We start from the raw sequence: 23439 nt of genomic DNA on the forward strand, positions 1-23439 counted from the left end.
CCATATTCTTTGTGCTTTGTAGTTGATCACTGACATCCTGCTTGATTTTTTCCAAGATGGCAGGAGCTATTAGGTTCTTCGTGACGATGGTCCTTCTTTGGTCTGCTAATCGCTGTTCGGTGGCCTGAATATCCGGATATCGTTCCAACCACTTGGTATGTAGGCGCGACCTGTACATTGTCATATCGGTCTCTAGCCTGATTATTTCATAGTATGCTTGCATGATGTACGTATTCATTTCAATGCTCCACTTCATGCGTTGGCGTTTTCTCCCTTCCTGGGTAGTCACTAGCACAGTTGCACAGGAGGCACTTCCAGCTGGTGGGGCTGGATGGTCTTGCCCTTCTCTTGTGGTAGCCTTAAGGGGGAACAGCACCACTTGCTCCACTGTCTTGCTCGGGAGACTGTCTCGAACCGACCCCTCTGCCTAAGGCCTGAATGCGAGTGACTTTATCCTGCGCCACACTCGATGCAGTATGAATAATATTTCTCTGCGACATCATCCATCTATGGAGGTGGACTTGTTTAGCTTCAGCTTACGTCCAGTAGTTTATTTAATTCATTTTTTTATTTTCTCACAAGTGACACCAGATGGCACCACTTTCTGCCTCAGCCGTCACTCCAACCTTGGGGAAGCTAAGTCCAATGAGGTAACTTTTGCGATGGTTTTTTTTTTTTATCACTATTTAATGTTATTATTATTATATAGGTCTCCCAGTGTAATAGAGCCGCGTTCGCGTCCACCAAGGCAGGATTCGAACCAGGGTCCATCAGGATGGTAGTCCAGTGTCTTAACCACTGGGCCATCGCACTCCCAGTGATTTATTATTATTATTATCAGCAGCTATATGGTGAAAGGAAGCCAGATGCTTTTGCTGAACCAGCCGGGAAAAAAAAAAAAAAAAAAGAATTCCTGAGTTACCCAGAGAGAGAGAGAGAGAGAGAGAGAGAGAGAGAGAGAGAGAGAGTGTGTCAGAAGTAGAAGGGAATCACCAAGAAAGAGAAGAATGATGATGATATCCAGCTCAGGGCCCCAGGTGTGCCAAGCCTATACAGGGTGCCAATTGTAATTACAATGGAATAAATTGAGAATGCCTGCAAAGTAAAAGTAGATTACCTGAAATTAAATAAAATTAAAATTAACATAAATAAAAAAATAGTACTTCATGCTGTAGGACCTAAGATTTTAACTACATCTTCAGAGGGTTGGCACACAGCAATAAGCAAGGTCTCTGTTTCTGTTATGATGTATACATATGAAACATATATATATCATAGCCAACCCAACAGAGACCAAAAAGGAAGGAATAAAAATAAGAATATAATTCAAAAATAAATAAATAAAAGTAACATGCATAATTATGCTAAAATAATACCGATTAAATCCTGTTAAAAGAAAAGTGAATGAAAGTTTGAATTAAAAATTGAATGAAGACAAATTCCCAAGTTTGAAATTTAAACAAAGTAAAAGAAAGAGTAGTCTTAAGACGACAGAATAAAGTCCGGTTTTGACAACTTACTGTAGGATCAGACAAGAGTCGGTGAAATTAGCTCGGTGTAGTGAATGCAGGGGTGTATTGGAGACCAAAGAAGTTAGCTGATAGTTCTCTGTATATTTATATCAGTTGAAATAACCTTGATTGTATGTGTGGGGATGGGGGAAGGTGTGAATTGGTCAAAGCGAACCGTGTAAGTATGCAATTAAACAAATGTGGCAAATATACCAGCAAAGGGAGAATCAAACACTAACAAAGTAGTGTAGAACAGACACTAAACTTTGTTTAAGATGAAAAAAGAAGCGATAGCAGAAGAATAGAATCTAGATATTGCTTTCAGCCAGCCTAATCATGCACAATAAGTTGTAGAATTTAAGGACAGCAAAAAATAAATGGAAGAAGGGGAATATAGTTGTGCTTGGGCTGTCCGGGGTTGCGTAACCCATACCAAAGTCGGTCCCTAGATGGAGGACTGGACATATGCCTCGTGTTTTTTTAAGTCAGTAATGGTATTGTTATTACAAATATAGGACTGAACGATGTCAGAGAATAAATATAAAATTGAAAATATAAGTTTTTTAAATTTCATAATATTCATTGCTTTTTTGAAATGATAGTAGAGGAAGGTTGCAGGAAAATTACTGCCTAGTAATTTATTATGGAGTAGTTTGACATTGTCTGAAAAGAGACTGCTGTTATTGCCTATTTGGCAATTCTGATACATTGGGAGAGTATTATGTCAGAATGCAATTTTTTAGAAATTTTAGAGTGCAAATGAGTAAACCTGACTACATTAAAGCTGAAAGCACCTCTTTTATTATATATGTTGATTGTGGTATGAGGGCTGTTGATATTGATATCCAGGTCTAAGTAATTGTCTGAATAGTCATTATTATTTGTTTTCTTCAGAGTAAGTTCTGAAAGGTAAATACCAGCAAAGTCTTGTATAAATATGGAGTAGTTGAATACTAACAAGTCATCAGTATATCTGTAAAGCATTATGCCTGATGGTAGAGAGGTCTCTTTTTTTTTTTTTTTTTTTTTTGGTAGTTGTTGGCTCATAGGCTTCTGTGGCCATAATGCACCTCCAGGTTTTTGCAGTACTTGATCCAAGCCAGATGTGAGAATCGAACCCACGACCTTTGGGTTGCCAGGCAGGCACTTTACCCACCCGACTAGCCCGGTTGGCTAGAGAGGTCTCAGACCAGTATGAGGGCAGAGAGGTCTAAGATACAGCTAGCAGGGCTATCCATAAGGGTACCTTTGGTTTGCAAAGGATACAGATTTGCCATCAAAATTGTAATTATTGGAAACACAGAGATTTATGAGATTATTCCAATAATGTGTTTGTAGTTATTGTAAATTTCATTGACTGATTTTAAGTTGATTAGGTCTATGCTAGTAAATAGACTATTTAAGTGAAAAGTTTGAACATGACAGATATTGCCAGTATTTGGAGCATTAATAACAGGTATATTATTATTAATAATTCTACTAACAGGAAGGATGTCCATGATAGGTTTATCTAACCATTCTAAAGATTTGCTAGGTTTATGAGTGTAACTGTACTTGCAGGATGTGATGAACCTGAAACCTGTGGAGTTTTTGTGGAACTTAGGTATGAAGTAAATATAAATAAATTTGTATTTATTAAAGCTAATTTTTAGTTTCTTGCTGATAGCAATTAACTTCTTTGTAATAATACTGCTGTTGTTGGTGATGAGAACGCTACCTCCTTTATTAGACTGACAAAGACAGTAGCAAATTTAAAATTGAGAAAGGAGTTCGACAAGGAGACACAATATATCCGAAGTTGTTTACTGCTGCCCTCGAGGAAGCTTTCAGAAGATTAGACTGGTTGCAGAAAGGAGTCAATGTGAATGGAGAGTACCTAAACCATTTACATTTTGCAGATGACATTATGGTCATAAGCCACATTCCCAAAGAATTAGAGGAAAATCTTAATCAGTTATGCAGAGTTAGTAAGGATTTTGGACTAAAGATGAATATAGCTAAAACAAAAGTAATGATGAATAAGCATGCCACAGAAAGGGAAATAATGACTGAAAGAGCAGTAATTGAAAAGGTGGAGTCATATACTTATCTGGGACAAGTCATCAGCTGTAATAATGATAAATGGCTGGAAGTCAAGAGAAGAATAAATTTTGGATGGATAGCATTCAGGAAATATAGTCACATACTGAGGAGCAATATCCCAATTTGTCTGAAATGTAAAATAATGAACCAATGTATACTACCCACCATGACTTATGGAAGTGAAACTTGGGCACTCACCAAGAGAATGGAAGGGAAGCTGAGAACTACACAGTGAAGAATGGAATGAATTATATGGGAATCAGACTGTTAGATAAGAAGAGAAACACATGGATTAGGCAGCAAACTCAAGTAAAGGACATTCTTATCAAAACTAAAGAACTAAAATGGTCTTGGGCAGGACACACAGCTCGAAGACATGATGACAGATGGACTAAGAGAATAACAGAATGGCACCCAAGAGGAGCTAAACGAAAACCTGGAAGACCATGACGGAGATGGACAGATGAAATTCATGAGTTTGTGGGTAGTAAATGGATGGCCATTGCACAAAACAGAAGGAACTGGAAAGTTGCTGGAGAGGCCTTCATCCTGCAGTGGATTGAAAATGGCTTATGATGATGATGGCACTGAAATTTAGTTATGGCATAATTGCAGAAGGCTTTATCAACAGGGGTGATGATAAAATGTTTGTGTATGTCTGCCAATTGTTGTTTTAATGTGGAAAAATGGAATTTTTCCACAAATCCTGTAGATGGTTGTACGTGTGGTAATGATGACTTATAATGCTGTACCATCATAGCTAGTACTGAATTAATCCATAGTTGGAAGGATTCATTGGGGATGTTATGATGGTAAGAAAGCTTAATACAGAAGTTAAGCAGATCATGGTATATCCTTTTTTTGAAAAGTTTAAAGCTGATTTTAGAGTACAACTTATAGTAAGTTGTCAAAACCTGACTTTATTCTTTCATAAGATTACTCTTTCTTTTACTTTGTTTAAATTTCAAACTGGGCAATTTGCCTTCATTCAATTTTTAATTCAAACTTTCAATCGATTTTCCTTTAACAGGATTTAATTGGTATTATTTTAGCACAATTCTGCATTTTATTTTTATTTATTTATTTTTGAATTATACTCTTATTTTTATTCCTTCCTTTTTTTGTCTCTGTCGTGTTGGCTATGATGTATACATTTCATACATATACATCATAACAGAAACAAAGACCTTGTTTCTGTTATGATGTTAAACAAAGACCTTTTTATCAAAAGAGGTGAGCACAGTGAGCAGGGGACAAAGCCCCCTATTTATTATTATTTTGGCTGCCAACCCTCTGAAGACGTAGTTAAAATATTAGGACCTACAGATTAAGTACTATTTTATTATTTATGTTATTTTTATGTTAATCTCAATTTTATTTAATTTCAGGTAAGCTGCTTTTACTTTGCAGGAATTCTCAATTTATTCCATTGTAATTGCACTGGTCAGCACCCCTACCCAATAACACTGAACATATACATTTGTCTATATTTCATTACGGTCGCTGGGTATTTCTGCTATAACTAGTAGTGCCCTGGATCTATAATCCAGTTTAATAAATTAATATTTTTTTGTTCTTTTTTAGATGTTCAGTTTTGTCAATACATCCTATTATTTTTATTTATATTATATATATATATATTTAAAAATTGCTTAATTAATGGAAATGTAATCATCAAGAAAGGTGATGTTTTATATATATATATATATATATATAAAACATCACCTTTCTTGATGATTACATCTCCATTATATATATACACACACATTGAAACTTCCCTTTAACGGACAGCCATGAGGAACGAAATTTTGTCCATTACAGAGAAGTGTCCACTAACACGTCTGAGGGAGGGAAAAAAAAGAAATAAAGAAAAATCATTAAACGTTTAAGGTAAAATTAAATTATATACAGATTTTGCACAATATTTTTGTAAATAATATACATACAATTGTGCTATGCATATTATGACTTTATCTTAAGAAAAATACATACAGTAATCACTTATTTTCTTCTGCACCTTCTTCCGGCTGATAATTTTGTTTTCAACATTTGTTTGGAGTGAAGAAACCATCGAAAGTCCTTCAGTATCTTCTTCAGCGGCGAAAAACATTTTTAAATGATTGATTTGTATGAACGCTTCTACCATTTTCATCGGTGGTTCGTCATTAATATGTTCTTTGACAGAATGACCTCCTTCCATTTCTTCATCCTCATGAGGAACTTCTTGAACAATATCAATGATAATGTCATTGATATCTAGAGCACCATCTTCTGTAGTGGGGTTCGAGTCTATATCTTTGAAGCCAGGGTCACTTGTAGCTGAAGTATCGTACATTATCAATAGATGTTGAAGTTCTTGTTCTTTTTGTTGCTCCACATTGCTGTTCACAACTTCAATTTTTGCGTTTGAGAAGCCAGACTTTACAAAACAGTTCATGACAGTTTGTTTTCTAATTGCATTTACTGAAGAGTAAATCCATTGAATCACATCTAGGAGGCTGAGTTTCTTTGCAAGGTCACTCGCACATGTTACATTGTTCATGTTTGCAATGAGATATCTTAAAACACATTTTCTGTAGTGAAGTTTAAAATTTTTTTTTTTTATTATCCCTTGATCTAAGGACTGACACTCTGCAGTTGTGTTTGGTGGCAGAAAAACGATTTGAATGTTGGACAATTCAATGTGCGGGTGAGATGCAGCATTATCCATGAAAAGAATAATTTTTCTGCTTTGACGAATCATGTTTTGGTTAAAGTCACTTATCCATTCGCTTGTGATATCTCGTGTCGTCAATGCTTTTTTATTAGACTTCCAGTCAACATTCAAAAGATTCAACTTTATGCCCTTGAAATAATGAGGATTTTGTGGTTTTCCTATAACAAGAGGTTGTTCAAAGTCTCCTGGCATATTTGTACACAATAGTACAGTCAAGTGTTCCTTACAAATTTTTCCGCCCTGGCACTTTTCGTTTTATAGACTCATTGTTTTTTCAGGAACAGCTTTAAAAAACAACCCTGTTTCGTCACAGTTGTAAATATCCTTAGCTTCAAAATCACGACATAAATCTTCCAATTTGATGGTCCACTCTGTTACAATCCCAGTATCAACAGATCCACCTTCACCACTTATGGTTTTCCAAGAAATTTTATGCCGAGTTTTGAACTTGTCTAGCCATTCCACAGAAGCTTTGAACTCATTTACTCCCATAGATTTCGCAATCTCCAAAGCCTTTTCCCTAATAATAGGCCCATTAATGGCAATTTTTTTAGCATGTGTGGGACAAAACCACTCACACGTAACATTGTCAATTTGAAGTCCAACAGTTTTCGGGAATGATTTTTGAACCTGATCATTTCCGTGTTGCCAAAATTGTTTGAGAAATTCATTTTCTTTCATTAGGATGTCGCTTACCTGCGTCTTCCCGATTTTGAATTTTGCAGCGAGATTGCGAACACTATTTTTTTGCCGATCATACGCATTAATGAGTTTGACTTTGTCTTTTAAAGTTAAATGTTTACGAGAAGACATTGTGCACTTCACACGACACTGAACAAAACTGAAAACTCAAACTCAAAAGATGAAAGGCCAACCAAATCCCCCCCCCCCCCTGCACACACCGAATTCATCAGAAGTTTTACACGCGCCTTAAAATTCTTGAAAAAGGGTTTAGAACCGCGACATAAACCTTGATAAAATTCAGAGAATCGGAAATAAAAAATAAACACACGATTGAGGCAATACGTGGAAGAAAAGTTCCTAGAAAAAGGGCCGTGAGCTCGCCCGCTGTCCATTATGGGGAGATCAAATTAAGTGCTAATCTAAACGAAACAGTGCAAATTGACTGTCCGCGTCCGTTACAGATAATGTCCGCTAGACAGAAGCTGAAAACACATTAAAACCAATAGAGGAGAGTTGGGGAATTTGAAAATGTCCATTGTAGAGAGAGATGTCTGTTAGAAGTTTCACTGTATATATAAAACATCACCTTCTTGATGATTACATCTCCATTACTTAAGCAATTTTTAAATTCTTAAATGCTAGCATCTTCCATGCTTAAATTCTGAAGAAGTCTAATGGGACTATTTATTTTGTAAGATTTAAGTTGACAAATTTTATTTAAATTGACAAGTAGACAAGTTTTATTTACTTTTCTAATGGGGTATCATTCCCTTCTAGAACTATTTATTGTTTATTAATAACTAGTAAAGAAAAATTCAAAAATCAAAGAAAAATACCTGATATTGCAGTCTTTTTTCTTCTTCTAAATGTTGCAGTCTTTTCTCCAGATTTCTGATATACTGCAAAACTTGCTCTGTAAATTTATTCCCATTTAAAGAAGAAATTTAAAAACAACATTAACTAACTAAAAAGTATTTATTTTATTCAAAAAATAAAATGTAACATAAAAACTTGGCTTTTTTGCATTTGTTTCATGATGCACTTTTACTTGAATGTGATTTTTTTTGACATTGCTTCATATGAATATGTTGGATTATTGCATTATACACACTTCAGAACAAATAAAAACTACTGTAAATTATTGTATATGAAAGCTATCCTAACTTTATCTATATTAACTCTTAAAAATCTTCCATTCTATAAATTCTAAATCATCTAATATAAAATCTACTCTTCCAAATTCATCTTCTATGGAATATTGCTATTCCCTCTATAGTAATACTCTCTATATTACTATAGTAGAAATTTTAGAGGCAGTTAAAGATTATTTGCTAGCTGCCATTTCTCTTTCATTCAGTATACCTTTCACTCACATATCCATCCATGCATCGACTGTTCATGTAAGCGGGCATTTCTTAGACCATTTGTTGATGAGGTGAGAAATTTAAGGGGCAACCTTAAACGTGTTGCAGATTAACTAGATGATCTTGATCTGCCTACAGAAATTCTTTCAATTATAATATATTTATAATAGTATTAAGAAAATAAGTAAGAGTAGGGGTGAGAGTACACTCCATAAATGGAGCGCAATATATATATATATATATATATATATATATATATATATATAGTATATATATATATCTCCTTCAGATATATATATATATAATAAAAGAATAACATTAAGAATCTAAGTAATCATAGAGTTTGGAGAGTGCAAAAATGAAGATAGTGTTGATTCACTGCATTGGCAAAAAAAAAGTACCCTACAGCCATAATGTGTATACATATATATATATACATATATATATTATGAAGAAAGTGTAAAGAAGGTTTTGTTTAATCATACTGAATCTACAGTATACACCAGAAGTGAATTCGACAAAATGGATAAGGCGTGTAATGATATATGGTAGGTTAACCAGGTAAGAGACAAAAAAAGGAACAGATAGTTAGTAAGAAATTAAAATATGAAAGAAATGAAAAGGCCAACCGGAAAGGTTGCATTGCAGTGTTTTTCAAATTCACTGAAATTGTGAAAAACACTGCAAAGTTGGTAATATAACTGCTGATAATATGGTGTTTGTAATACAACTGCTGATAATATCAGTAGAAGTTAAACAATTAATTAGATAATTTCATTAGAAAACACAGCAGACTATTAGGATTATTACATTTTTATCACATTTTTCAGTTTAAATGCAATTCACTTTAAATGCATAGTTAAAATAATGTAGTATACTATTGAGAAAACCAAGTTTGTTAATGTATGCAGTGCATTACATTTCAAACATATTAATATATAATTCATGATTTTTAACAAAAAAAAAAAAATTGAGCTAAAAGCAAAACTTTTATGCACGAACCAAGAAAATTCTGTTTCCAGCACCAGCCACATTGCCCATCCATTCCTCCAACCAGCACATGGCAACAAACAATATCCAGTATGTGGATAGCCTATATGATATACGTGAAAAAATAAATAACTGCCAGATTTCTGTTGGTCTGATTTTAATGAAATTTGGGAAGGCGCAACAATTTGTTCTAAACATCAAAATATAAAAGTTCGTGAAAATCCATTTACTTGGAATCGAGTTATTACATACAGATAAACAGACAGATGAACAAAGAAATAATTATTCACAGATTTCACTTGGTGATTTAATGAAATTTGGGACAGCTCAACAAATCTTTTTAAAAGGCCAAAATATAAAAGTTTATGAAAATCCAACCCCTAGGAGTTGAGTTAGAGGAGTAAAAAATAAAATAAAATAATAATAATTGCTGGTCCATTAGTCTAATTTTAATGAAATTTGGAATGGTTTGATAAATCTTTTTTAAAAGGCCCAAATATAAAATTTCATGAAAGGCCATCTACTGGGAGTCAAATTGCTACAAGCAGATGGAAGACATGGTGAAAACAGTTGGTGCATACATGCTAACATGCCTAAAAAGATATGTACAATTTAAAAATTGTGTGTGGATGATTTCCTTATGCACATTTTATCTAAAATGTTGCATTACAACATCCACCTGCCAACATATATTCATTCCATATACCTTGGTACTTAAAACAATAGAGGACTGTATACTACTGTAACAAAGTTGGTTGAATGTATGCAGCGCATTAAGGATTTTCCACTGACTTAATGTCTTGATGGAATTGCTCCTCCTCATCATCATTAGCCATGATTTTTGAGAAAGCAGCCTAAATGTGAATGCAAGAAATGAAATTTTAGCAATATATCCCATTTCTTTATATGCATCAAGCACTTTCTGACATCTATCTTTGTATGTGAGAGACCTATAGTTACCCAAAAAAGTTTCCACAAAGCCATTTGAAAGCCTGCCATGCTTTCAGTTCTAATAGACTGAGGCATTTTTGAACTTTCATCCACCAGAAGCTCTATGAGTTCAGAACACACAGAGTTCCCCTTCCACTTTCATGGCACTGATCTTTAGAAATTCTCAAGTAACGAAATCCTCTCAAATTTGTCATAGACCTAACACTTTCACAAATCTCTTCATTGGACCAAGTTTAATGTGAAATGGAAAGAAAATTTCCATGGAACCCAATAATGGAAAATACCATAACCTACTTATTCCTGGCTAACATGTGCTTCTTTGAGGCCAGTCACTCTGATGTAACAGTCTGCAACAGAACAACTGTTCCATAAGCATAGGAAACAACAATATTTTGAAAACACTCCTTGCATGCCCATTAACATATCAATGACTTTGAGGGTGCCACAAATATTCCACTGATGAATGCTTTACTGAATTGCTTCTAGTGGTACCCTTGTGTTATAGATGTCTCCTTTGGATGAACAGAGTGCACAATCAGGATGGATGGTTTAAGTTCCCATTATGCAAGAGAAAATCTTTAAAACTTTGCTGTGAAGAGTCAATGAACAGGTGCCAATCAGGTGTAATGTGTACTTTGATAATTCCATAAAAAAACTCCATTAATAACATGGTAGTGGCAGAGCAGACAATTTACTGTAAAGAATGTCACCAAAACTTTTCAATTTCTTTCTTTTTTTCAATACTGAGACACTGACATTCCTGCTTTAATCTTCAGATGACATTTGGCTCTTCCTTTGGACACTTTGGGTGTCCAAAGTTTTGCAGTTTGGACTAATGTATATTATTTTTCACTTTATGAGAACTATGATCCCCTGTGAGAGGATGCCAAACCCTTTATGTTATCCCATTGCAGTTTGTTGCATACAATTCACAGAATGCTTAAATTATTAATTTAAAATGGATCTTTTGTTTATTATTATTGTTTAAAAAAACTTTTTTGCCTTTATGGGATTTTTTTTTCATCCTGTGACAGGTACTGGTACCAAATGCATGGGGTGGTTGAATGGTTGTGTCTGGTTACTACTATTATTATTATTTCTCCCTGATTGGGCATTCCATCCCATGATGGGTATTGCTATCAAGTTCACAGGTTGGTTGTTGTCTGATATCAGTATTGGTTGAGGAACTCTCTGACTATCCTACAGGTGTTTAGGAGTGCGACTTTCTGGAGTTCCTTGTAAGCATTCTCTGGGAGACCTATTGCTTGGCTGTTATGTTGGGTCTTTGGCACCATACCAGTGGTTGACACAATGATTGGAATGGTCGTTACTTGTTGAATATGCCACATCTCTTTGATCTCCTGTCTTAGGTTTGTGTACTTCCTAATTTTTTCCTCATGTGTTTTCTGGAAGTTGCCAGTGTTGGGCACTGCTATGTCAATCAGATAGGTAGCCTTTTCCTTCTTGTCAACAAGGGTTATGTCCAGTCCATTGTGCGGGATTGTTTTGTCCTTTGTTATGGCGTGGTCCCAGTACAGCTTGTGGGTTAAAGTTTCCAGTACTGCCTGGGGTTACTTTTATATTATTTCTCCCCAGTTGGGGGTTCCACCTCGTGATGGGTATTGCTACCAAGTACACAGGGTGGTTGTTGTTATGTCTGGTGTTACTGTTGGTCAAGGAACTCTGACTATCCTACAGGTTTTATCTTTCTATACATTAAAATAATTTTCCTCCTAGTAATATTTATTCAGCCAATGGGAGAAGAGAGAGATGCGAGTTACGTGGTAATACGTAACAAATACTAAAATAAGTAACAGAAGTTTGTTTTACTGTGGTAAAACGAGCTTCTGTTTAAGTGTGGTCACATACTATGTTTATCTAACATGACCACGAGGTACCATTCTTGCTTTCCATATGTAACATATTTATGTATTCATAATAGAGGAAGAGAGACAGTGTCAAAAGCTTCTGTAAGTATTTTATTTTACTTTATCAAAAGAGGTGAGCACAGTGAGCAGGGGGCAAAGCCCCCTAGTTATTATTATTATTATTATAATCATTATTACTGTTGGTTGAGGAACTCTCTGACCATCTTACAGATGTTCAGGATTGCAGCTTTCTGAAGTTCCGTGTAAGTATTCTCTGGGAGGCCTATTGCTCTTAGTTTCTTATGGAGGCCCTTTGGCACCATGCCAGTGGTTAGTACAGTTGTGCTATGGTCATTATTTGTTCCATATGCCACATTTCTTTGACTTCCTGATTTTTCCTTCTTATTGATGAGGGTTGTCTGGTCTGTTGGGTAGAATCATCTTGTCAGTTATTATTATTCCATGGTCCCAGTATAGTTTGTGAGTAGGGGTCTCTAGTACAGCCCTAGATTCATACTTTTAATACAGTACACTTTCTTTGACCAACTAGTGTTTTTTGCAGTAGCTTCTGATGTAGTAGTCCTGGTAATCTGGTCATTTCTATGAGTGTACTCCATCTGGGTTATCACTGAGACAGAGTATCGGTGATACCGATACTCTGTTTAGACATTTTTCTGAAAGTAATCCCACAGATTCATAACCATCTTTTTCTCTTGTTCAATGATGTCTGTCAATCCCCCCCCCCTCTTCTTTAAGGGCTATGGTTAGTCACTCAATGGTGACTTTTGTGTGGTATAGGCAGCTTGTGGTAATCACTATCTCATAATCTCCTCCAGCTTGGCAGTGGTCCAATCTATGATCTCAAAGGAGTACATTACTACTGGGACTGCGTAAGTATTTATGGCTGTGATTCTGTTCCCACCATTCAGCTTTGATTTTAGCAGGCTTTTAAGTTTCTGGTGGTATTTCTTAGTCAGGTGGTCCTTGATCTCCTTGTGTTCTAGCTGGTGATCCTGAATTATCCCCACATATTTGTACGTCTCTCCCTCTGTCATGCCTTCAATCTCTTCACCGGTCTTCAGCTGATAGTTTCAGCCAACTGGATTTCCTTGATGCAAACTATGGATCTTGAATTTGTCTAGGCATCCTGATTGCATCCTGATGGTCAATGCTGAACTCTTCAGTGATAAAGTAGCTGCTGGAGTTGATTCTTGGTTTCAACTCAGAGTTTGACATTATCCATGTACATCAGACGACAAAGAGTGTAGGTTCTTCTTCCCTTCTTTTAGGTTATATCCATACTCCTGTTGTCAGGCGTAGTATGCAGTGGGGTTAGTGAGGCTGTAGTAGGCTTAGGCAATCTGTCATCTCCACAGACGATTTCTCTTCTGATGGGAATCAGTCTGGTCATGATGTTCTTGACCTTGATAGTGATCCTCCATTTCACCATGGTTGCTTCAGAGAAGTGTGTCAGTGTCAGGTTGACTGTAGATCTTCAGTGTCTCTATCAGCCAGATATGGGGCACTGAGTCAAAGGCCTTGCTATAGTCAATGTAGGTCATGTACAGGTTTCGGCGATTCTTATAGGCTTGTTCCATAACTGCCACGTCGATGGTAAATTGCTCTTTGCATCCTTTTCTCATCTGTTTACATCCCTTCTACTGCTCAGTCATGATGTTCTAGCTCTTCAAGTGGTCTGATGTCTTAGTTATGCAGATGATCAGGATCATATATATTGTTGGGAGACAAGTGATTGGTCTATGTTTTGCCAGGTTTGCGGTGTCTTTGTCCTTAGTCTTCAGCTAGGTGATTCAGGATTGTGTCAGGGTCCTTATCATCTGGGCGAACTGCTCCACAATGTGCCTGTATGTGTGCAGCTAAACTTTTTGTATCAGTACTTGTGGATGTTATCTATTCCTGTGGTTCACCAGTTATAGGTCTTCTGATGGACTTTTGTACTTCCTCCCAAATTTCCCAATATGTCATCTCTTGCATGTCCTTGGTTTTTCTTCCATTCTAGATGTATTCGGGAGGCCTGGCCATTATGACTAACTCTGCTTCTCCACAGGTTACCCCAGAACTAGAGTGCCTTCTGGTCTGGAGGCCCATTTCCCTCCTTCTCCTCTTGTCCAACGTTCCTGTGGAAGGCACTCTGGTTTTCATCAAATATTCAGTTGTCTGTTTTCCTCTGGCCACTCTCCCTATATCGGTAAAGCCTCTTACTGAGTGACAGGAGGTTCTGCTTGAGAATTTTTCAGATTATGGGTCTCGTGTTTGCTGCGGATGTTCTCTTTCTTGAGGATGGGCTTCATTTTTTTTTGGGTTCCTTGTTTTTGTGCTTTGTTTGTCTCTGACCTCTCTTCCATTCATCCTAGTGGCTGCCATTTATTGTGCTGCTACAGCAGCACAATAAATGGCTTTGAAGATGGAGTCTACTGTTAATTTATTGTTGTTGAGGCAATTCAGTATTATTTTCCAATTGAGGTGGTCTGTTACTTGCCACAGGATTCTGTTGGGTCTCTGTTTCAGTATTGTGAGAGTCTGTGAGTTCCATTCTCTTGAATTCTACTAGGGCCTTCTTCTATTCTGGATATCGTGACCTCATCTGTTTTCACTTCAGCTAATCCAAGTTGTAGTTCTTGTATTTGATTTTCCTCTTCCTTCTCCAGTTCTGATTTGCTTGTGTCCGTATTCTTTTTTAGCTGGTCACTCACATCCTGCTTGATTTTTTTCAAGATTTCAGGAATTATCAGGTTCTTTATGACATGGTTCCATCCCTGGACTGCTATTCGCTGTTCGGTGACCTGAAGAGTCAGGAACTATTACAAACACTTCGTGTACAGTTTCGTCCTGTACATTGTCATTTCAGTCTCTAGCTTTGTTACTTCATAGTATGCTCACATGATGAACATATTCATTTCGATGCTCCAATTCATGCATTGGCTTTTTCTTCCTTCCTGGGTAGCCATTAGTGCAGTGACTATTATTCAATGGTCTTGACCTTCCCTTGTGGTAGCCATACAGGTCAAAGCACCACTTGCTCCACTGTTTTCGTCAGGAGACAGTCTCCGACTTTTCAAACCAACCCCTCTGCTTAAGTTCTGAACATGAGTGACCTTATCCTGCAGCACACTCATTGTAATACGTTCAATATTTCTAATTCTTATATTCATCCAGCTTTGAAGGTGGACCTGTTTTATCTTTGGTTTTTGCATCCAGTGGTGGGCAGTAGTTTTTGGAAGTGACCCCCCAGATAGCATTACTTTCTGCCTCGGCCATAGCTTCAACCTTTGAAGAGATGAAGCAACTTTGCAATTTCCCCTCCTCTCACTTTTTTTTTTTTTTAAATGTCAGGATTCAAACTTGGGTCTATCACATTGGTGGTCTGATGTCATAATCACTGGGCTAATCACATCCCTTTTATTATTATTATTATACAAATATTGATACAAAAAATTATTATTATTATACAAATAATAACTAATTTTGATGCAGTAGTGGCTAAACATCAATGATATTTTTCACAGAACTGGACGACCATTGTTTTAATACTTGCAGTAATTTCTTGTTAAATGATTATTTTTTAAAATTTTAAATACTGAAAACAATTTATTTATTTTTTTTTTTTTTTGTAGCATGCTACACAACCACTTTTACCAGTGATTTTTTCCTGCAGGCCTGGACCACCACTGTCCAGATCTGCAGGAAAAACTGCTCGTGTGTGGTTTCACATCACAGAAACCTTGAAAAGAATATAAATGATGAATTTCATCTGAACATTTCAAGTTTACAATTTAGTTCAATAAGGAATAAATAATAATAATAATTTATTTTATTATTTTTTCATTGAAAAATGTTAATATCATGGTATTATCTGGATTAATTTGTAGTACAAATTAATCCAGAATATATGTTTCGTTCAATAAACATCTGTACAAATTTAAATTTGGCAGTAATTAATAGTAATGTGTTTCCATTTTATGATACCAACCTATTTTTAAAATCTGAAGCATGATTAATAAAATTTTGGTTCATTAAAACCAAGTATTTCCAGTGGCCAAAAAACACAGCATTTAAAAAAAAATGAATAATTATTATTAAAAAATAAATAATAAGTTTGCAATCTACTGATAAGGATCAAGCATTAATGTACATAAGCACAATTCAAAATACTTTTTTCAAAACTTAAGTTTAAAGTTATCCTGTTAGGGGATGCCTTACCATTCATGTTATAAAACTTGACTGAACTATTGCCGGGTTAAAGAAATTTGGGGTCAACTAACATTTCTAAAATGCTCAATATAAAATTTAATGATTATCCAGCTACTGGGAGTGGAGTTATGACATGCAGATGAAGAGATAAAGAAATAATTGTTGGATTTCTATTATTCCAATATTAATGAAATTTGGCATGGCTCTACAAATGTTTCTAAAAGGCCTAAATATAAAAATTCGTGAAAATCTAGCCATTGGGAGTTAAGTAATGACATAAGGACAAAAAAAAAAGAAGAAGAATTTTCAATTTCTATTGGGCAAATTCAATAACTGTTAGATTTCCATTGGTCCAATTCAATGATTGCTGAACTTCTGTTACAATCTCAATCCTTCTAGTGGGAGTTCAATTGTCACGTGTGGATTAACAGACAGATGGATGATGAAGACAATACTTGTGTTATGCACTCGAAAATATTTATTTTTTCATGAAAACCCCATATACAAACGGTACTAGAACCTGTAGTACTTGGTACTGCATGCAGGTTGAAGGTTGAGAATATGAAAGAAGATACTTATTGACATTAGACTTGAATTTCTGTAGATTGTAATTTTCAGGAAATGCGGGTGAAGGGAGGTTGTTCCAAAAAACAGAAGCTGAAAGAATAAAAGTTGGTTCTGTGAGTTTGAAGCTAGAGAGTAAAAGGATGCTGAGTGGTTGCAGCACATGTTTGGGCTGGTTTGGAAGAGAGAGAGAGGTGAAATTATAGGTTGATTAATATTAGCTGCAGCACATGTTCGGACTTGTCTGGAAGAGAGAGGGGAAATTATAGAAGCCAAACCAGAAGAACAGTCCCCATGGAAGTATCTATAGAAAAGGCATAAAACAAAAAAGAACATCTAAGAGAAATTTGTTGTAGAGACTCTGTAAGAGATGTGTCATTCATTAACATAACTGCCCTCTTTTGAATGTGGTCTAGAAGCCGAAGAGCAGTTTTGGGGCCACTGCCCCGGATGTGGGAACAATATTCCACGGTAAGGGAAATTTGAGATTTGTGCATATTGAGTAGTTGTTTAGGAGTAAAAATTAATACAGACAGCAAAAAAGAAAACCAACTTTTTAGAACAGAGGAATCAATATTTGTGATATACTTTGCCAAGAGAGAGAGAGAGAGAGAGAGAGAGAGAGATTGGAAGTTAAGATAATCCCAAATAGAGATATGTGATCTTGTCTAGAAATCTTAATGTCGTTAAAGATAAGCATAGGGACAGAAAAATCATTTTTCTTCTTTTGAGATATAAGATAGGACGTTTTAGGAGAACTGAAATTAACTAAGCTGTCTTTGCCCAAATGGAGAATTAACTGAAAATCAGCATTTAAGGAATTGGCAGTAGAGATTGGAAAGATTGAATCTGTCTGTGTAAGACATTAATCTTGAATACTGTATTTGAAGATATCTTTATAGTTATTAAAGTATATGCCGATTTTATTGTAGGATGAGAAAATAAAGCGATGTTAGTGTTAAAAACAAATTTTTGAGTTGTGTGGCCAATTAATTAAGCATTAGTTATGATGCAAGAAAGCAAACTTATACATCAGCCAAAAAAAAAAAAAAAAACTTCCCATTTCAGCCATCTATTCGTTCCAAAGTTTGTCCAGTTCTTCCTTTAATTTAAGCTATCAACTTCCACAACACCAGATAAAAGGTTGTTGCAGCAAACAACCACCCACTGCCTAAAGGCAAATTTCTGCGTATGAATTCTGCAGCTGTCTTTCCTCAATTTCATTTATGCCCTCTCAAGTGCATAATCTGAGCAAGAGGAAGAATCCCGTCAGCATTGAGCTTGCTCAAACCATTTAAAGCCTTAAAGACATCAATCAGATAACCTTGCAAGTGCCTAGTCTCCAGATACTGCATTTTGCAGAACTTAAGCCTTTCTTGGTAAGAGCAACCCTTTGTTCCCCTCAACATTCTTGTTGCCCTTCTCTGTATTCATTCCAGCAGATCTTCCTAAATGAGGCCTGCAGACCAGTATGAAGACTGGTATGCTTATTCAAGGGGATAATCACCTCCTTATCCCTACTAGCAAAATTCCTGTATATCATTGACAAGACCCCATGAGCTGCTCTGGCAGCCTGTCTGCACTGCTCAAAAAATGTCATGTCTGACTGCACAATTACTCGCAGGTTGTTTTCATTCTCCACTACCCTGAGTGTAGCACAGTTGGTATGTTACTCTGGGATTGCTACTCCCCATATACAGTACTTTGCATTTGTGAATGTTAAACTTCAGTTGCCACCTCTCAAGCCCACTGCCAAACTTTTCGAGATCCTGTTACGGTAGCATACTGTCATTACCAACCCTACCAACCTTCGTGTTGGCTGCAAACTTGGACATTAAGCCTAATATACCTTCATCAATATCATTGATAGATATACAAAATAACAATGGGCCCAACACCAAACCCTGGAGGACTCCACTAATAATATTATTCCACAAAGAGAAGCATCCATAGATTACCAAACTCTGTCTTCTTCCACTCAACCATCACTTTATCCATAGCAGCAATATGCCCTTAATGCCATCTAATTTGTACAGTAGTCTTCCATGTGCAACAGTATCAAAAGCTTTCCTAAAATCCAAGTATATGATATCAAAGTTATTCTTTGCATTGAGTTCCTTTGTGACTATATCATAGTATCCAATCAAATTAGTCAGACAAGACTTCCCCTTAACAAACTCAAGATGTGTCTGAACTATAACTGCAATTTTGATGATTCTGCAATGCTTCTTTAATCAGTTTAAACCATTATTTAACCCAGAACAGAAGTTAAACTAACAGGTCTGTAATTACTCCTGTCACCCTTAGATCTCCACCTTTGTTGCCTCCTTTAATGGAACTGAATAGATACCATCCACCCCAGGTGCTTTCCTTATGTTTAACTTCAACAATTTCTCCTCCACTTTACTCACAGATATAATAAAAATCATTTAGCTCCCTGTTAGAGTTTTATAAACTTCTCCACAGAATTCCTCATGCTTGAATATAGAGGCAAAATACTCATTCAGCTTGTCCCTACCTAAGCAGGATCATCAACAGTCAAACCATCAATATCAAGTGGGCCAATCTGAATCATCCCCTTCCCTCTAGAGTTTACATAAGTAAAGAAGCCTTTACTGTTTTTCTTTGCATCCCTGCCAAAGATTTCTCATAATCTACCTTTGCTTGCCTAACCTCCTTTGTGACTCGATTACAGACCAGTTTATATCTACCATACACTTCTGTGTCACCTGGTAACATTAAACAACGAATTTTGGGTCATATCTTGTTAAGAGCAAGATAGTAAATTTACTTTATTGATTTTGGAGTGCCAAACATGGAAATAGTGCTAAAAATAACAGATTGGCTCGTGTTTTCAAAAAAAAAGTAGTTTTTTTTATATTTATAAAAGGCATTTTTTATTTATTTATATGGCAGTAAGATGTAGCTATGAACATAACTGTATGTTCAGCAGCAACTGTTTTCACCCTTCAACAATAATTGGCTAACATGGTGGCACTCCATTTGCTTTTGCATTTTTGTTCAATCACTGTGATGTCTTGTTGGAAGCACTCACCATGTACATCGCAGATGGCACCACATTTTGGCAGGAAGAAATCCAGCTATGAGTGCAAGAAATGAATCTTCAATGATACGTTGTACCCCAGTTTTTTGTAAAAAGTAATGAGATCTTCCACAAGCTGCCTGTAGTTGCTAACTTTAACATTTATTTATTATTATTATTATTACCCTTATAGTGCAAGGAAGCCTGAGGCTTATGCTGCACCAGCCAAAAAAAAAAAAAATTTCTGAATTACCCAGAGAGAGAGAAATACATGGGCTGTGTTAGGGTAACTAAGAGTAGAAACAGGTGTATGTACACCAATACCAAGAGTGTAGTTAATAAATATGATGAGCTTGAAGTGCTGGTCAAGACATCAACAGCAGATATTGTTGGGATATCAGAAACGTGGTGTCACACAGACATTAGCATTAATAGAGGCATATGATGCAAGAAAGCAAGCTTATGCAGGATCAGCCAAAAAAAAAAAAAAAACCACTTCCATTTCACCCCTCCATTCGTTCGAAATACCTGTCCAGCTGAGCCTTAAATTTATTTAGGCTATCAACTTCCACAACAAGGGATGGAAGTCTGTTTCACCAACCAACTACCCGCTGGCTAAAGGCAAATTTGCGCACATCTATCCTACATCTGTCTTTCCTCAATTTGAATTTATGCCCTCTCAGGTGATTATTCTGAGCAAGAGGAAGAAGGGTCTCTAGGGTTGCTGTTTCCCATATGTAATACTTTACATTTGTCAATGTTAAACTTCATTTGCCACCTCTCAGCCCATCTGCTCAATCTTTACAGATCCTGTTGCAGCAGTATAGCGTCAGTAGTGTCCTTAACAACCCTGCCAACCTTTGTATTTTCTGCAAACTTAGACATTAAGGTTGATATACCATCATCAATATTATTTATAAATACAGAAAACAATAATGGACCCAACACAGAACCCTGAGGGACTCCACTAATAATATTAGTCCACGATGAGCAGTGTCCATTGATTACCACTCTCTGTCTTCTCCCCCGTCAACCACCCCTTTATCCATAGCAGCAATTTGCCTCCAATACCACACTGCTCCAATTTGTGCAGCAGTCTTCCATGTGCAACAGTATCAAAAGCCTTTCTAAGTTCCAAGTATATAATATCAAAGTTATTCCCTGCATCCAGCTCTTTTGTGACTGCATCATAGTATCCAATCAAATTGGTCAGGCAAGACTTCCCCTTAACAAAACCATGCTGTGTCCGAGCTATAATTGAAATCTTGTCTAGATGATCCTGCAGTGCTTCTTTAACCAGTGCCTCCATTAATTTTCCTGGAACAGAAGTTAAACTCACAGGTCTATAATTACTTGTGTCATCCTTTGATCCTCCTTTGTGAATTGGGGTCACATTTGCAGATCTCCAGTCTATGGGTACCTCCTCTGAGTCCAAGGAAGCTCTCATAATTATTATAGCTAAGGGTTTGCTTACTTCCTTTGCTGCCTCCTTTCATATAACTGGATAGATCCCATCCACCCCAGGTGCCTTTCTTGTGTTTATCTTCAACAATTTCTCCTCCACTTTACTCTCAGTTATTACAAGATTATCTAGCTTACTACCTGAGTTGAATACACCTCTGGCATTCCCCTTGCTGAATAACTTCTCGTGTGTGAATGTCGATGCAAAATATGATACAATATTTTGGAGTGGTTTATATCAGGTCTGTGCAATTTTATGGCACCAAAAATGTGAGGCATTATGTTATCCCTAATACCAATAGTTTGCAGAGTATGTAAATCAACTTATTTTTTGCTGTGCAAGGTTGTAAGAAGCTTATCTATTTTGTTTTTGATGTCCTATGGTATAACTGTTTTCAGCCATGTATATGTCCTGATCTTGCAAGACTTGTCTGGTTTTGTTAAATTCAGATTTATCTAAGATTACTACAGTGTCACCTTTGTCTGCTTTTTGTATCATAATAGCTGATTGTTTTTGTAATTTTTTCAAGCTGTTTAATTATTGAAAGGGGATGTATTTAGGTATTGTATTTATTCTTTTATTAATGATTTTGTTAATAGCATGTATATTCTACTCTAGTCTGGATGGTTATTTCATTTCAATTGCTATTCTGTTATATAATTCCTTATGGGATACTAATTGCTTTTTAAAGTGAAATTTAGTCCCTATTCCAGTACTGACAGTTCATCATTAGTGAACTCCTTTAAGCTTTAGGTGGGATATTTATCTTTTTATTACAAATTTTCAATAATGGATTTGGTGGTGGAGATTAGATTTATCCCGATACCTTCTCATTCATTTGAATATAACAATAGCAAAAAAAGCATTCCTAATTATATGATGATAAAGTTGGAATGTATCGTTACAACAAATGTAAGCAAATTTTGGAATAATCAATCCGGTAAGCTAGGTATTTTTTCAGAAAACTAATAAGAGGTTTAGTGGTAAAATATTTTAACAACAGTTTAGTGTAATCTGATTTATTCATTGCATCCATGGGAATAAGGAACTCCAGAAAAATGATGATAGACCAAACAAAGTATTTATTATGTATCATTAACATAATGAAAGAAATAAGATTTATAATTGTATTATGGATAACCTTAAGTTCCAGGGATAAAATTGACAAGAATAAAATTGAACTACCTTATTTTTAAAGAACTTAACTCCCAATGGCTTACATGTCAATTAGGATGAAATTAAATTGCAAAGAGTTGCGAGTGCTAAAACTTTTAAAATGAAATTGCATAGAGGAAAGTGAATAGAAATTCACAGAGGAATAGTAATAGTAGTAATAGTAATAGAGGCATGTGATGCAAGAAAGCAAGCAGATGAGCTTATGTAGCATCAGCCAAAAAATTCACACAACCATTCCCTCTAAAAGTTGTCCAGTTCCTCCTTGAATTTATTTCAGCCCATTGTATAAGGCAATGGTCAGGCCACATCTTAAATACTGCATATAGGTACGGAATCTTCATTTTAGGAAAGATGTAGAGTGCTGGTATGAAGGGCATTGAGATTGGTGAGGGGAACAAAGGGGGTGTCCTTACCAAGAAAGGCTTCAGTTCTGCAAATTGCAGCATCTGGAGGCTAGGCACCTGTGATATGATCTGATTGAAGTGTTTAAGGCTTTGAATGGCTTGATAAATTCAATGCAATGGGGCTTTTCCTCAGATACACATGGGGGCATAAATTCAAAATGAGGAAGGATAGTTACAGAATAGATGTGCAGAAGTTTGCCTTCAGCCAACAGGTGGATGATTGCTGGAACAAGTTTCCATTCACTGTTTTAGAAGTGGATAGTCTGAATAAATTCAAGGAAGAACTAGGCAAACTTGTCTCATTTGCAACTATTAATACTAATATAACTCTAAAAGCAGGATACCTGAATTTCACAGTGAGATCATATGTTCCAAATCCTCTAATGTTTTAAATGCAGGAGCACTCTCAAGC

The 23439-nt window shown here is 36.0% G+C and overlaps 1 protein-coding gene across 1 annotated transcript in view; it reads right to left on the reverse strand.

The window, feature by feature from the left end:
- Ccdc85 (coiled-coil domain-containing protein 85) overlaps positions 1-23439 on the reverse strand; it is a 308764-nt gene that overhangs the window by 119279 nt on the left and 166046 nt on the right. Inside the window, exon 6 of the mRNA XM_090376314.1 lies at positions 7830-7906. Within this exon, the coding sequence (XP_090232440.1) occupies positions 7830-7906 (77 nt within the window). The remainder of the gene's footprint in view (positions 1-7829; positions 7907-23439) is intronic.

Source organism: Mastigoproctus giganteus, chromosome 6, assembly GCF_048544385.1.
Source record: "Mastigoproctus giganteus isolate SK-2022 chromosome 6, ASM4854438v1, whole genome shotgun sequence".
Taxonomy (NCBI): Eukaryota; Metazoa; Arthropoda; class Arachnida; order Uropygi; family Thelyphonidae; genus Mastigoproctus; species Mastigoproctus giganteus.